The following is a 15,174-nucleotide window of genomic DNA, read 5'->3' on the forward strand; positions in this document are numbered from 1 at the left end:
ACTGACACACAAAAAAAAATTTTATCGCCGAAGAGACTTTGAACTGTATAACATCAACTAAACGGAACACAAAAAAAACAGTGAATTTAAATGAAAAAAATTGGTTTGTACTGAAAAAATACACTTTTCTCATAGGAAATGATTATCGAAAAAAGCCCAGCTCGACAGAAGGAGTATAATTGAAATTGTATTGTTCCAAAACTATCAAAATGCAACAGTACTATTAACAGCACAACTCAAAATGCTATTTACAACTATTTATGAGTTAATTAATCAAAATAAACGTAAGTTATCTGGTAATTGTAACGCACCTCCGGTGTTTCAAACAGATTATTGAGCATGAAAATTGCTTATGTTTGAAACAAAAAAAAACGAAGGAATGCAGCCGTAAAAAGACGGCGGAATCCAACAAAGCTTTTCAATTCAAAATTTGAACGATAAAAATATATTTTAATATAAGGTTTAATAAACTAAAATTGTATAAAATCCAAAACAAATGGGTCTCAGATCTTCGTAAACAAAAACCTTAGATAGGCGACAGCATACAACTGCATCGTTCAATTAAACAAAATGAAACGATTTCAATTGTAAAATCATCAAGTTCATAAATAAGATTCAAAATCCACCGTAATTAGTTTTGAAATTTGAGAGTTTTAGTGGAACTTTTATATCTAAGTGTTGAGATTTTTTTTTAATCACCAGAATCTTCGTATCTCATAATTCAAACAAATTTGGGTATTCACATTTGGAGGCCCCATTTGCAACCCTAGGGTAACCCTGACAGCATCCTACTTTAGGGTTGCTAATTTCGAATGAAAAAAACACAGAATTCAAGCAGGAAAATCGAAAAACAAAAGTTCTTGACCATTGCAATGTACGATATAACTTAAACGTGCAAAATTTCCTTCGTAAAACATGCAAAAACAATACGTTGAAAAACCATAAGCATAGCGAGATAGTGAGGCCCGCATTTAAATATATAATAGATAGGTTTAAAACTAATTTGAAATCTAACCTTTCAGTTCTTTGTACGGTTTAAAATAGACCTGGCTGTAAGCTCGACTACAATTTCTGCCTAGCCGTGTCTCAAATGTTGTCGCAAACCATTTTGAATCATAGTTTCAAATTTACTAAATTAAAGTAATTTTTCAACAAGTTAATCTCTAATCACAAATGCTAATTTATGCTAATTCACAACACACAGTAAAAAATATAGACAGAACTTCAGATATAAAATTAGCTTGTTTCTAGCAGTTTTAATCTCTCGTTAAAAATCTCGGTTGCAAAGTTGAACAGTTCGCTATCTAAATAGTTCAGCATGAGAATTCGTTTCTTCACTCCATCTTCCAACTGAACATTTTCACTTTTCGGAGTCCGAGTACCAAAGGCTCCTTCATGAAAGTGTAAGCCCAAACTTGCACTTATAAGACTATGCGACTCCGAGCTTCGTCCCAAAATTGCAAAAAACGCCAACCGCTTCAAATTACTCTTAGCGCTTTCCAGCATTTTATGCTCCAGAACTTTCAGTCTTTCTCTATCAGGTGATGATAGACTATTGAGATTAGTAGTATTGTATTGGTAGGTGATGAACTCGTAGCAGTTGACGAGTGAGAGATCTGCTAGCATCCGAGTCTGTCTGTTGAACGCCAGATTCCAACGACAGCTGATGAATTCGTCAAGGGACACTCCACTCCATTCTTCGCCTTAAAATTACGCCAGGAAATTTTCGAAAGATCAGAACAAAAATATTAGCAATTATCCAATTTTTGAATGTAGCCGAATGTCTTACAGACAGGTTCAAGATCTAAAAGGCAAGATCTTTGTAAATTTTTAGAAAAACTACATTCACGAAATTGTTGCAAAACCAGCCCTTTAGCCCTTTTTTTCTAGCATTTGCCAATCGCAAACAATATATAGACCAAAAAAATTTATTTCTAGCGTTTTGAGAGAATTCTAACATCAATAGAAAACGTCAGTCGACTTAGAAAAAAGGTCCAATAAACAAATCCCCCTCCGAAAATCCGTGAATCGCGTAGGTAAGCAAACAACAACAACATTTACCCTCGTAGCAGCTGCGTATTTCATGTGGCTGTGAGTTGCACATGTGGTTCGATCTCTTCCAAGTGGCGCCTCGCTGCACATGTCTCCACTCACTTAGAAATCTCGTGAGGGGATCTCGCAAAACAGTCACATAGAAGAAGCGCCTGGATCAAACTCACTCGATTAACACAACACAAATAATTCCATGATTATCTTCAGAAGCCAAGCAGAGCTGGGCATACTTTGCAAAAAAAGCAGGAAACACAAGAAAATCAAACAATCATTGATAAAATTCTTTCAAACCCTATTCAAAAACGCGGCAATAGTGCAGTAGTTAGGACTAATAAAATGTTGATGGGTCCATGGAGAAAATGTGTGCCTAAAATTGGAAACATTTATTTGGTTGATGGGTCCCAGGAAAAAAAATTATGCGTTAAACTTGCAAAATCTTATTTGATATTTTGCGTTGATGAGATTGAAAAAAAAAGCGGGACCCCAATTTATGCAATACACAACCAGATATAAAATACGCTTTACAAAATACGATTTTCATCGTATACAACTATAAGGTATACTATTTTTATGATACGATGCACTACTTAATTCTCGCGACCCCTGCAACACAAATCGATTTCTTCAGAGACCCTATCTTCAAAATTATTGACACCTCCATATTTGAATAATGACTACCCCACCCCCTAGAATACTGACCCCTCTCGTCAAACAATTTGAAATTATTTTAGCAGGTCCTCTAATAAATTTTCAATAACTGCTACACCTTAGGAATCTATCCTAACTGTTGAAAAAATGCAAAGGACTAATCAGACTATAGACCAATTTCGCTTCTACCAGTTCTACGAAAAAATTTTAAGCGATTCAGACGAGCCCAATCATATGTGGACAAAAATAACAAAAGACAATTCAGATCAAAAATGAACAGTGTTGACGCCATCCTTACACTGTTAGAAGAGGTTTCAACGTCGCTAAGAGCAAAAACCTAACTGTTCAGAATACATGTTTAGACCTCACAAAGGCTTTTGATATAGTTGGTCACTGTAACATGCCAATAAAATTGGAATTTATGGGATTCAGATGGCCCGTGCTAAAATTTTTGGAATCTTACCTTGACACTCGTTATCAGTACATCGAGACAAACTCTTCTAATATCGAATTTAAACTAGTATCTTTTGGAGTACCTCAGTGATCTATTCTTGGCCCACTTTTATTCATACTATACATAAACGATCTTCAAATAGTCACGGGTAACAAAGGGGTACTTTTCTATGCCTATGACACCGTTCTGAAGTAAACAAACAAACAAGACACTATTGCTCTCGCACATCAATTGGCCAAGACCGTGGGCCACTGTGGGGCCCAAATCTGAAAAAAAGACCTGTCAAACATTTATTAAATGACACCCAAATAGACGATGTAGAATATTTCAGATATCATGCAATTCATCTCGATATCAAAATGAATTTTCATCAGAATAATGATCAGGTGAAAAAAAAGGTTAATTATAGAAGTTATGTGCAACCATCCAATATGGAGTTTCAGTTTATGCTAACACCGACAAAACCAAACTGTTAGAATTGCAATTGAAAATCAGAAGATTCATTATAAAAAAAAACTTTTTTAAAAAGTGCAGGATGGATTCAATCACTGAATTAAGGCATAAAAATATATACCCCAAGAGAAATTTTTGCGTATTAAACCTTGAGATTAACCGGGAAAACTGTTCGACAAGAGTGGCAAAATGATCTTTTGAGATGTGCCATAACTGAACAAGAGTTAAACACGATATATCAAGGAGAAAATCAAATCAAAAATTATTTATACATATAAATAAACTCAACAGAGGGCCGATTAGACCTTAAGTTCGAAAAATGTTAAAATTGTTTAAAAAATTTTTTTTCGCCTGGGTCAGTTTTTTGAAAGCGGCTTCTCTGAATCAATTAAATAGTTTTAATCATAAATTTTAGGATAATTACATTCTAGGGAATACTACTTTATTGGAAATGCTTTGAAATGGTTTGCTGAATATGTAAAAAAAATTTTGTTGGTTTTAAGGTTACTGGTAGAAAAGACTACCCAAGAAAAAAAGAAACATTTTTTTTAAGAAGGGTTGAAAGAAGGGAATACAAATGTTTACGTTATAAAAATGCTTACCAGTAGAACGGTCTATTGGATATAAAAAGTTAATTATTTTTTGTTCTCCGCTAAATGAGACGCCTGAAAATGGGCCGTGTTGTCGTAATGGTGTTCTCCCATAAGACTCCAGTTTCTATTTGTAAATTTTTATTAATGACTAACTTATTATGATTTTTACTTGGGAGGGGGTCTGATTCGAACCCACTAAAATTTTTATATGCCAAGCTTAAGACACAGAGGCGAAGCTTTGCTTAGCAAAAACTAGCGAGAACACGACAAAAAGCAGCTCTATAACTTACAACAAGAAAAAGTAGAAATAAGCCTCGTATTAGTAAAAACAACTCGGCTACATCTCGGATTCGAGCTGCGACCTAGAGATTATGAGTCTCACGCACTACCCACGGACACTTAATTAATCACAAACACTAACCACAAATAAAGCAGAGAATAGATGCTATGAAATTTCCAATGCTACAGATCGTGATTATCGCAAAAGAGCTACCAAATAAGTGAATACTTTTGACGAACACTTCCTTTTGCGAATTAGGTCAGAAAAAAAGAAGATTTGTACTAATACACAACGATTGCAAGCTCGATACTGTAAAAATAAGCCATTTTTCAGAGCTCAACCTCCGACAACAATTGATGCCAATTGTCATGTTCAAGAAACATTTAGGCTCAATTTTGTCATATTATTTATTAGAATTGATCCAAAGTTGCAGCACCCCCTGATATTTTTGAACCCCCACTCCCTCCGCATATAAAAACGCCTGTTTTGTTCAAAAAAATGTCCAACTTCCCCCTCCCCCTACGTTAATTTTTCGACCACCCCCACCCCCTGCGCTAATTATGTAATGCCGAGTACACTGATTTGAATCTCATTCAAGTTCAAATTCACTCCTGATACTGACTGCACACCTGAGTGGGTTGAGGGTCTGTTTGTTGTTGAGCATGGCTGGCACACAGGAGGTCAATTCGGTCCAGTCTGCGTGTAGACCACAGCTCCAGCCGAAGTTTGAAGAGCGAGTGAACAGCCACGTGTCCTCATCCTCATCCTCATCCTCACTATCCCCTTCTTCTTCATAGTCTTCAAGGTTGCCATAATCTTCATCTGTAATCCTATCCTAAAACAAGTCACAAGAAAATATGGCACTTTTCGCGTAAACCCTCGAATTTGATTCTTCATACGCAGCTGTGAAGGGGAGTTTAGCACTACTTGCAATACAACGCGAAAATAGCACGGCAACTAGAAACAGCGATGGAAATAGAACGAAAGCCGCCGGCACAAAAATTTTTGAAAGCGTCGCAAAAACGTCAAACAAAAAATTGATACATTTGTTTCAGTTTTGAGTGACTTAAATTAGCGGAAAACATGTCTAAGAACTCCATGGTTAAAAAAGAATTCAAGCAAAATTTATAAAGCGGTAACTAAACAGACAATATTTGATCAGACGACCATTGAGCCGTCTTAGAAAACTTTGAACTATAAAAAGCTTAACTCAACATTCGAAAGGTTTTTAAGCATCATAACGCACAAAAAAATGTTCTCCCTTCAAAAACCGTATCATGAGGCAACTTAACTCAGATATCATAAGCCGATGAAAATAGAAATTAAATTATACAAATCTGTTAGTGATAATTTAAAACACAGCCAACAGACAGTTGGAAGAGTCAATGAACGCAAAATAATAGAAAAAAAAACAATTTATGGTAGACACTTTTTGATCAAATTAACCCAATTTAAGAACTCTGGAAAATCTGAACATTTAAATACACTTAAAAAAAACTAGAGGTCTATTCACCTTTTCCGTGACCTTAATACTTTTGCTGTTCGTTAGTGAAATTTGCCTTTCGTTCAACAAAAAAAGATAAGTGAAATTGAAAACAAAAACTCAAAAGTTAAATCGCGAAAAAGTAAATTTAAGCCTGAACAAAGCTCTTAATGCAGAAAATTTGACACGGAGGCGAAGTTGCATTTCGCATACACAATCAAAAATATGACCGATAACGCTACTGGGAAAAAGTGAATGAGTAAAATTATGAGCCTACAAAAATTCTTAAGTGACGCACGCGAAGTATGAGTCTACATAATTGCTAAGTGTTTCAAGCCAATTATGACGCATTAGCAGTCAATTTGAAAAAAAAAAATTACCAACTAACATGCCTCAATTTATAGAGCGGCCGTATTTTAGCTAGTATATGAAAAATTTCACTAAAAAATCCGACCCTAACCAGGTTTGCACCCTCTAATTTTGTGGCGGGCATCCTTCCCTACCTCTACGATACAGATTCATGATACCTTCAAGCTAAAGTGCTATTAGTTTTAGATTATTCTACTGCTTACTAGATATTTATATTCCTGGTGCTTCAATGAGCGGTTAGGTTATCTTTTAGGGACGTCACAATTCCTTTAGAAAAAATTAAATTAATCAAAATCAGCTTAAATGAACATACTTTTAACAGAGCTGTAATTTCATACTCTAGGTATGATCAAAGCTCACTTCTTTCAGTTCAATCTAAGTAATAATTAAGAATTACATACGAAAAAACTTAAATTTGAGAAAAGCCGTTTAATCAAAAAAAAGTCTGGTCCCGGATTATAAAGCTTTTGCTCTCGCAAGTGTTATGAACAGATCTCAAAATTTGAGTCTTGCAGTTTGTTTATTCAGCTCTGAGAAAATTTTATCTATATTTTTTGCTTTGTCTTTCAACAAACTGTAATTGCAACCAAGCAGAATCTTTAACACATAAAGGCGAACCTTTCTTCGGGTGCTAAGCCGACAAAAAATAGCAGACACGAAAGTCTATAAGCTTCAAAAATTTTCAACTTCCACAAAACCAGGTCCCGACTGGAATTGAACTTCCGGGATTTGTTTCAAACATTTTTAATGAACAGCATGAAAAAAAATTTTAAAAAGCCAAAAAAATTTCTTAGAACTTAATTAGTTGCCCAGAACCGAAATACGCTGAATTGGTTTTTTAAATTTGAGTAACACATGCCCAAAATTTTGGTACTGCGGCAAGTAAGCCGACAAAAAAAGCAGACAAGCAGAAGTCCGACAAGGAATTTTTGACGCTCGGGCAATTTTTAGCTAACAAAAAAATAGGTACTGGCCGGATTCGAACTATTGACCTTTGTATTTATAGGCAAAAGCGTTAGCTCTTTGCACATGCGCGATTTATTGTCTGACTTTTGATTTCACATGAAACCAAGGTAAAATGATTCAAGTAATTCTGTTAAACTAGTTGTTAACCCGAAAAGTCTATCTATATTCCGGTTAGATAACGCTTGCTAAAAGCAAGCGTAATAAAAAAATACAGATAGTGGTATAACCGAAAAGAGCAAAAACATATTCGATGATCTTATAACTTATAAAAACCCCAATTATCGTTCGCCGCCAACCATACAAGCCGTGAAATATTTTTGTTCCGAAGTAAAAAGAAGGAACTAAAGATAAGCTGGAGTTTTTTATTCAAAATTTAGGCAACTCATAGAAAACTCGAAGGAGATCACGTATGGTATTATGTTACAGCCAATATAAAAATTTCAAATGAGTTCATTGTTAATAAAATTGTTAACAAATAATTGTTAACAAGTTTATTTTAAAAATGTGAGTTTTTTCGACACGATGAGAAACAATCACTCTATTTCTACTCGGATTTATGCATTATTTTAGCGATTATCTCATTTTTGTAGTTTCTTTGACGAATCCATTCGCTTTTTGAAAAAAAAAACAATATCAAAATTTGAAAAAATAAAACAAAAATGTTTTTAAAATTTTCCATGTTATTGTGGCCAGAAAAAGCATTCGGTGATACGTTCACATCAATGGCCTATCCTTGTTTATTTTGATACCTACTTTTGTTTTCAGAGGCTTATAGATATCGTTCAGCCATCAAAAAAGAAATTTTTGTAATTTATCTTAGATTAAAATCTGCTTCAAAGTAAAGCTAAATTATCTTTCTTAGTAGGCAAGTTAACAAATTTCAAAGATCTGACAACAAAACCTATATATTTTAAACGCCGCGGTTTTAAGTGTAGTTTGACGACACGAACTTTCTCAGACCGATATTTCACTTCATGTGTTGTGTTTGAAAAATATATATATATATCAATAGAATCAATCCGTGCGATTGAAATGCTGAGCATAATCACAATTGAATGCATAAAACTCGAGTCAACCTTAACTTGTCGGTAGTCGTAGTGATAATACGTGCCATGACCTTCATCGCTTCTCTGCCGCATCGGCCGATTGCACTGACAGGACCTATCATGTCTACACACGCATTCAGCTCCCACCACTCGACGAGTTAGGATTCTATCGAAATCGGATCCACCTGTTTTCTAAGCAGAACAGAAAAAATTTAATTGCATGCCAATTAAACTGAAGGAGAGTTAAATTGCAAAGTTATGCTCAGTGGAATCCCTTCCGGAAAATTGTTTGGATATTTCGACTTATCAACTCGAAAGAGCATAACTAAACACAGAGGCGAAGCTGAGCTTCGCACCACTTGCGATACAACATTTATCCAAAGTAATTAAAAATAAATTTAGCAGGGGAAAAAATTTACCAAGCAGTGACAAAGCCGAAAATACCTTAGCAGAAACCCTTAAGGCCGAAAAAAAATCAACGAGACTTAAGACTTATAAAAAGTAAACAAGTCCCCCTCGCCCTCAACACACGCAAGCAAAAAACTTTCATTGCTTATCAAATGAAACAATAAGAGGCCACTAAGCCGATTTAATAAAGGCCGTAACCAATTAAGACGAAAAAATCCGAAAATAAAATCAAAAATTTCAAGATTATAAAAAATGATTAAGTCCCCCTCAGCTTCATAACACACAGGCACACATTATGTTTTTTTTTGCTGGGAGACAAACGCAATACGAGGCCATAAGGCTGATATACTATAGGCCAAAACCAATAAAGGCAAAAAAACGCCGAAAAAAAACGTCATGAAAAACTTGAACTATAATTTTTATTAAGATTTTACCAATATGTGCAATCGAGATGCGAGCATAAAAACCATGTTTCACTTGAAAATTTTTTAACGGAATATTTTGAAAAAAAAACTGGTCCCGGTCAGATTCGAACCCACGACCTTTGCCGTACCAGTCAAATTTGTTACCTCCAGGCTAAGTGCGCTGGGAACGCTGCGAATTTGAAGTCGCCCGGAAACGCTCAAAAGGTACCTCTTGCGATGAGTCCAGAAGTACACTAGAGATGAGTCCTGTGGACAAAGTTGTTTACGGGAAAACAAAAAGTCTAGTACAAGGCTATCGCAAGGGTACAAAGGAGAGCCAAAAGCACAGAATATTCCGAACACAATGAATATAAGAGAAGCAATAATAGCTGCAATAACATTAAAAAGATAGAAAAAGCATAGGGAATCAGCCTCTAATCAAACTTCGTCTAATTTAAACTGACAGCAGTTTTTCTTGACACTGACACGACTTTTTTGGATTCAAAATCTCGATTGGGTTTAATTATGATGCCACACTTCATTTTTTTCCGAGCTTTCTTGGACGGCAGCAAAATTGAGAGAAAACCCATGCCCAGGGTTTCCTTGAAAGGTGGTCGGAACAATCACAAATGCATATTTGGTATCTTATCAATTTCAGATTCCTTACTTTTGCAAATTCGCGTGAGATAACTAAAAAGCTCCCGACTAAAAACAGTTCAAACGGGAACATTATGTCAAAATAAGACATGGTTCAGAAAGATTTAATGAGCAACGTACGAAAGCACAAGCGTCGACGCATTCACGCTTTGGTCTAATAAATGCTATTAATTTGGCTGAATGAAATTTCAGAACAATTACCTGTATATGCAGAAAAACAATGACGTCATTTTGGAATATGTTGAACTCATGTTTTCCTTCTGTGATCCATTTCCGCTCAAATTGAACAATATGATTCCCAGAAGCATATTCACTTGTATTGCTATGATTAGATAGATGAGATACTTGCTGATTGATTGACTTTTGTTTCGAGGATCTTCCTTTTGGAAATTCTGCACCAAAATGACTAACTTCGTACTCGTGCTTGTACTTGGCTTCAACCAGAATGTTGTCACACCTGTCTCTAACGATGGGTGGGTACGTGATGTAATAAGATACAGTGAATAGAATCACAGAGAGACTTCCGACAGTGTATGTGGTCTTTGAAGTGACAAGAGCCAACAGCGGCGGAGTCATAATACATGCAATCAATTATTGTTTTTTTTTTGCTATCTACATCATTTGACAGATTGACCTGAAAATCAGGCGTAATATTCCATTGTTATCTGAAAAACCCGGTTACAGTATTTTGGACGAAAGTTGGATGAAAGAGTTTTTGAAGGGGAAATCCGAGTAGCGTATTACTTGTATAAAATTAAAACGGAGGTGAAGCGGAGATTTGCACCACTTAGCAGACAACGCAAGCGTAGCGTTGCAAGTTAGCGAATATAAAATGGAAATCACTAGGTCGAAAAAAACACTTGAAAACAAATTAAAAAATTGTTTGCTGAAAGCATGAAAAACTCTTTAAATTTTACTCTTAATAATAAAGCAAGTTCAAACTCTTGTGGATTTGTAAGAAAGTTATTTACGGGAAAAAGTCTACTTACCGATAACGTACAACTAACCCAAATTGAGAAAATCGGAAAAACTATTATTCCGCTAGCATTTGTTAAAACTAAAATCTTTTAGAAACCTGACTTCATTCACCTTCCTTACGCCATTTGTGCTTTTGAAATTAGAGAGCGCTATTTGACTTCCTTTTGGCAAGTAAATTTGCATTGAACTCAAAAATCCAAACAACGAAAGATCAAGTTTTATATTTTTTTTTAACCGAAAAGCAGAGTAAAAAAGCAACCCTTCTATTAAGTAGCTTCAATTAAAAACAAAAACCAGTTTATAAAATTTGATTCATCCTTCAATTTTTTCGGAATCGAAGTCAGAATGAACTTGTTTCCGGAACATAAATCACTACAACTGAGCTCGTAAATTACCTTTGAGAATTCATTGAAACACATTACTGTATTACTGGGAAAATGGCACAGAAATTAGGGCAAAGTTTGTTTAAAATAGTTGTTACGTGTTTTGCCCATGTGAACAATCCCCCTCTCAAATTAAAAGATAAATTGAAGCCGTAAGACCTGCATGCATGAATTATGCTCAAATCTGATTGGCTGAAAAAGAAAACTTTTAACCAAAAGAACAAAATTCCTCTAAATAGATTTAGAGGGAAAATTGTTCACTTGGTCCATATAGTGAAACGATAATTGATTTCAGGGTTGATATTAATTATTGACCTAATTTGAAAAGACTATCTACTCGATTTTATAAATCTCCATTGCATGTATTTATGTTACAAACTTTCTGATCAATGGTGTACACCAAATGAGCTTACATTAGGTTAGTCATAGACGTTCCAAGTGTGATCACTGCCAGCTATGATCATAAGAAAGAATATGGTCCACTCACTCTACCTGTGTTAAGATTCAGTGAAGAATAATACTCGGGCCAAAAATTGTTATTTTTTGGTTGTTTTCAGCTTATTTGAATAGGAAATTTAGCATTACATTGTTTTTTTTTTAACTGAAAATTATGAAATCCTTTAGGTCGCCCTCACGAAAACCAACTCTTTGAAGCATTCAAAATTTATTAATTTTTGTTTCATGTTCTCTATTGAAAAGTATTGAATTAATTTTGACTAGGCTCTGTAGACCGAAAACTATCCTCAAGCTATAACTAATGCCCACACATAGAAATGATCATCTCCCACTTCCCTGAGATAGCCAACAGACAGGTGCAAAAGCCCCAATGCAATCCTGTCAACCAAAAAAGACATTAATTTCAGAAATTTTGAGTTTTAAAGCTCCTTCAAGTATTTTCTTTGTTTATGGGTTTTTCTCTCCTTTTTTCAAAGTTAATGGAGATGCAAAGTGGCTTCCATAAAGCAATAGAAATTGAGGCAAAAAAAACTACGAAAAATCAAATTTGAGATTGAACAAATTTATCCTGAAAAGATACCAGAAAACAATGCCTAAATAAGAGTCTTCACTTCGATCATTGAGACTTAATTAATGCTGTAAACACTTGTTTAACAGGGTTGTGTATGACAAATAAAGTGATTCAAGCTAAGTAAAATGAAGAAAACTTCAAACATAAAATCATCGGTGGGCAAAGAATTTTTGCACACAAAAGCCAATTTTTGCAGATCTTCGACTTTTCGAGAAACAAGCTCATTTTTATAACAACAAATTCAATTGTAAAAGGATGAATTCAATCTTATTTATGATTTCAAACATTTAGATCAAATTTACAAATATTTACAATTAGACAATTCTACAACATAAAGTGATATGTTTGCTGATCATAGATTACAAATTTGTATAGAATAGAAACTGCAAAACTATAAAGCTAGCGTGATCTGTGTACTTATTTACAGATAGTGATCTAACTACGCCCACATGTAAGGAAGCATCTGATTATCTTTGAAAACTATTTGCTGCTTATTAGTTGCTGAAATACAGTAGTGGTATTCCGCTATTTCTTTTCTCTTCGAATTAATTATTGATTGTTAGTCCCAATCTGTGACGATATCCAAGCACAAAGTTGGCAACCTCGTGAACCTAAAATAATTTATGTAAACATTGTTTTTTATATAGCCCATCTAATCCCGCTAATAACATAACGCTGGAGCTTAAACGTTTTTCGGACGCGCAAATTTCAAAAAGCTTTGCGAACACGAGTATTTTGAAGAGGACCAACGAACTTTTAAAACACAGACAACAGACAGCTGGAAAAAGGTAAAAGGGCAAGGAAACCGACAAAAAATATACCATTTAGACAAAACCAGATCAATAGGTGGATCTACTTAACAATCCCCCCCTTTCAGTAAGGAAGGAGATTGTTAAGTAGATTATGTTAGTCAATTTTTCGATCAACCAGAATGCGGCAAAGTTAGAATTCTCAATACAGAGCTCTAGCGCTAACTGTATGCTGCGAGAATTGTCTTTCAACAAATTCATGATCTGTTTCAGGTTCTCGACGCTGCTGATGTACTTCGTCATAACTGCAAAGTTATGTCTATCCAAAAGCAGTTCTCCGAGCAACTGAAACACCGACAAATAACCAAATTGAAAGATACAACGCACTTCGGAGACAAGATATCATATATACAAACATTCAGACAAAAACTGAAAAAGGAAAAAAATGAAATACCAAAAACACAAGGATAGCCTGTTACTATGCGAAAAACACAAATGTTGAGACCTTAGTCATAAAAAAAAACACCCAAAACAATCAAATTGGTGTCGTATTTTTCTGTTTGGCGTGATAAAAAGTTCTGAACGAAAAAAGGAAGAAACTAAGCATATTCGACAATCATAGTCAAATAAGCTAATTGGAACACAGTTTGCATCTGCGTCACAGTCACTTTGAAGCAGATTAGTGACCCAGCTAATGCTGGATGTCCTGTTTTAATGTTTTTAACCATTATATTGTACTGATACCGAAATGCTTATTTTCAAAACTTCAGAAAAACGGACTTTACGCAAAACCCTAGTAATTTCTCTGCTGAAATAGGATATAAGCTGCTTATTAAGTAAAAAACTACTACTCGGTCTTTTAATTGAATTCTATCTTAGATTAGGCAAGGTAGAATTCGAAAAAAAAAATGAAAAATATTCCAAAAAAACGACCAAAAAATCAAAAATTTGACTTTTCTTTCAGCCATGAATTTTTCTCCTCTAAAACATGGGAAAAACCCTCTTCCACAGTTAACATTTTCACACCCTAATTTTGAGACTGAACACTTAATATCAGATTTAGATAGTAGTTTCCGAGAATAAACATGAAATTTTTTTAAAAAAGGCAAAAAGGTCACAGAATAAGGCAATAAGTTCAAAAAATTAGCTTGCTTGAGATCCTGATTTTCTTCTACCAAATTTGGGACATAACCGCGCTTCAAAAGTTGAGATCCCAATGATTTGTTCTTTTGAATGAATCATCTCATCTCAGATTTAAGCAATTAATACTTGAGAAAATGAACAAAAAGTCAAAACAAAGGTCAAAAATCTCAATCCCCCTACTGACCCTTTCGATGACAGTAGAACGCCTTGCGATCAGAAAGCCTAGCGAATTAAGCAGGCACATAGAAGAGCAGCCGATTTGTTCATTGAAATCTTTTATTAAAAAACGGTACAGAAGTTTTTCAGAAAAATTGAAATGTCTGCAAAAAAGGCAGAAATTTTTTCAAAGTTTCGCAAAAAAAAATCAACGTGCCATACATTTTAATGAAGCTTGTTTTGTTTTCAAACAGGACCTAACACTAGCTAGAAATAAATCAAGAAAATATGCAATTAAATTGCCTATGCTGAAATAGACTTAAATCATTAAATTGAAATATACCAGAAATGCCAGCAAATGAGCGCTTGTATTAGAAAAAAAATTCATGTAATAATACACTACGCATATGTAATAAAAATCTGAATTAAATTCATCGACTTTTCATTACCTTGCCGCAATTCAGAGCGTTCAAGGCTATCAGAAAGTTGGAAAAAAGTGTCCATGAACTCAAAAAACCGGGGGGAAAAATAGACTTATTCAAATATTTTTTCAACTTTTGAATTTCGAAAAACCATCGGGTAGAAGCTCTTTCAATTTTCAAAACCTTTTTAGATTGACGTTTTTTTTTTTCATTAAAATTCGAGAAAATTGAGTCAATTGGAAATTTTTTAAGGCCACTGATAAAACAAAAAATTAAAATCCACATTCGAAACGAAATGATAATCAGCGCTATTCGCCGTCCTTTTAGTAAATGAAATAGAATTCCACTTGAAAGAGTTCGCAGTCAAACCGCGAAAGATCAACTTGAGCATGAACAAATTTATCTGGAAAAAACAACAGCCAAAAACCACCAGATTTTTATAAGTGTCTTCAATTTTTTGAACAGCAGGAGTTGATGGAAATCAAGCTTCAAATAGATAAAGG

General features: G+C 34.6%; 2 protein-coding genes across 3 annotated transcripts in view; both read right to left on the minus strand.

The window, feature by feature from the left end:
• Positions 1 to 1,103: 1,103 nt before the first annotated feature.
• LOC134842065 (heparan-sulfate 6-O-sulfotransferase 2-like) lies at positions 1,104 to 10,474 on the minus strand. The gene is made up of 5 exons (XM_063858221.1): positions 10,015 to 10,474; positions 8,375 to 8,536; positions 5,110 to 5,315; positions 2,062 to 2,204; positions 1,104 to 1,703 (listed from the first exon to the last, which is right to left on the minus strand). Exons 1-5 carry the CDS (start codon positions 10,387 to 10,389, stop codon positions 1,237 to 1,239), a joined length of 1,353 nt encoding a protein of 450 aa, XP_063714291.1. The 5' UTR covers positions 10,390 to 10,474; the 3' UTR covers positions 1,104 to 1,236.
• A 1,967-nt stretch (positions 10,475 to 12,441) lies between these two features.
• LOC134842694 (unconventional myosin-XV-like) overlaps positions 12,442 to 15,174 on the minus strand; it is a 144,144-nt gene continuing 141,411 nt past the window's right edge. For both annotated transcript variants that reach the window (XM_063859147.1, XM_063859146.1), the window contains one exon: positions 12,442 to 12,812. In XM_063859147.1, the coding sequence (XP_063715217.1) occupies positions 12,747 to 12,812 (66 nt within the window). In that variant the 3' untranslated portion in view covers positions 12,442 to 12,746. The remainder of the gene's footprint in view (positions 12,813 to 15,174) is intronic.

The sequence above is a fragment of the Symsagittifera roscoffensis genome, chromosome 3 (assembly GCF_963678635.1).
Source record: "Symsagittifera roscoffensis chromosome 3, txSymRosc1.1, whole genome shotgun sequence".
Taxonomy (NCBI): domain Eukaryota; kingdom Metazoa; phylum Xenacoelomorpha; order Acoela; family Convolutidae; genus Symsagittifera; species Symsagittifera roscoffensis.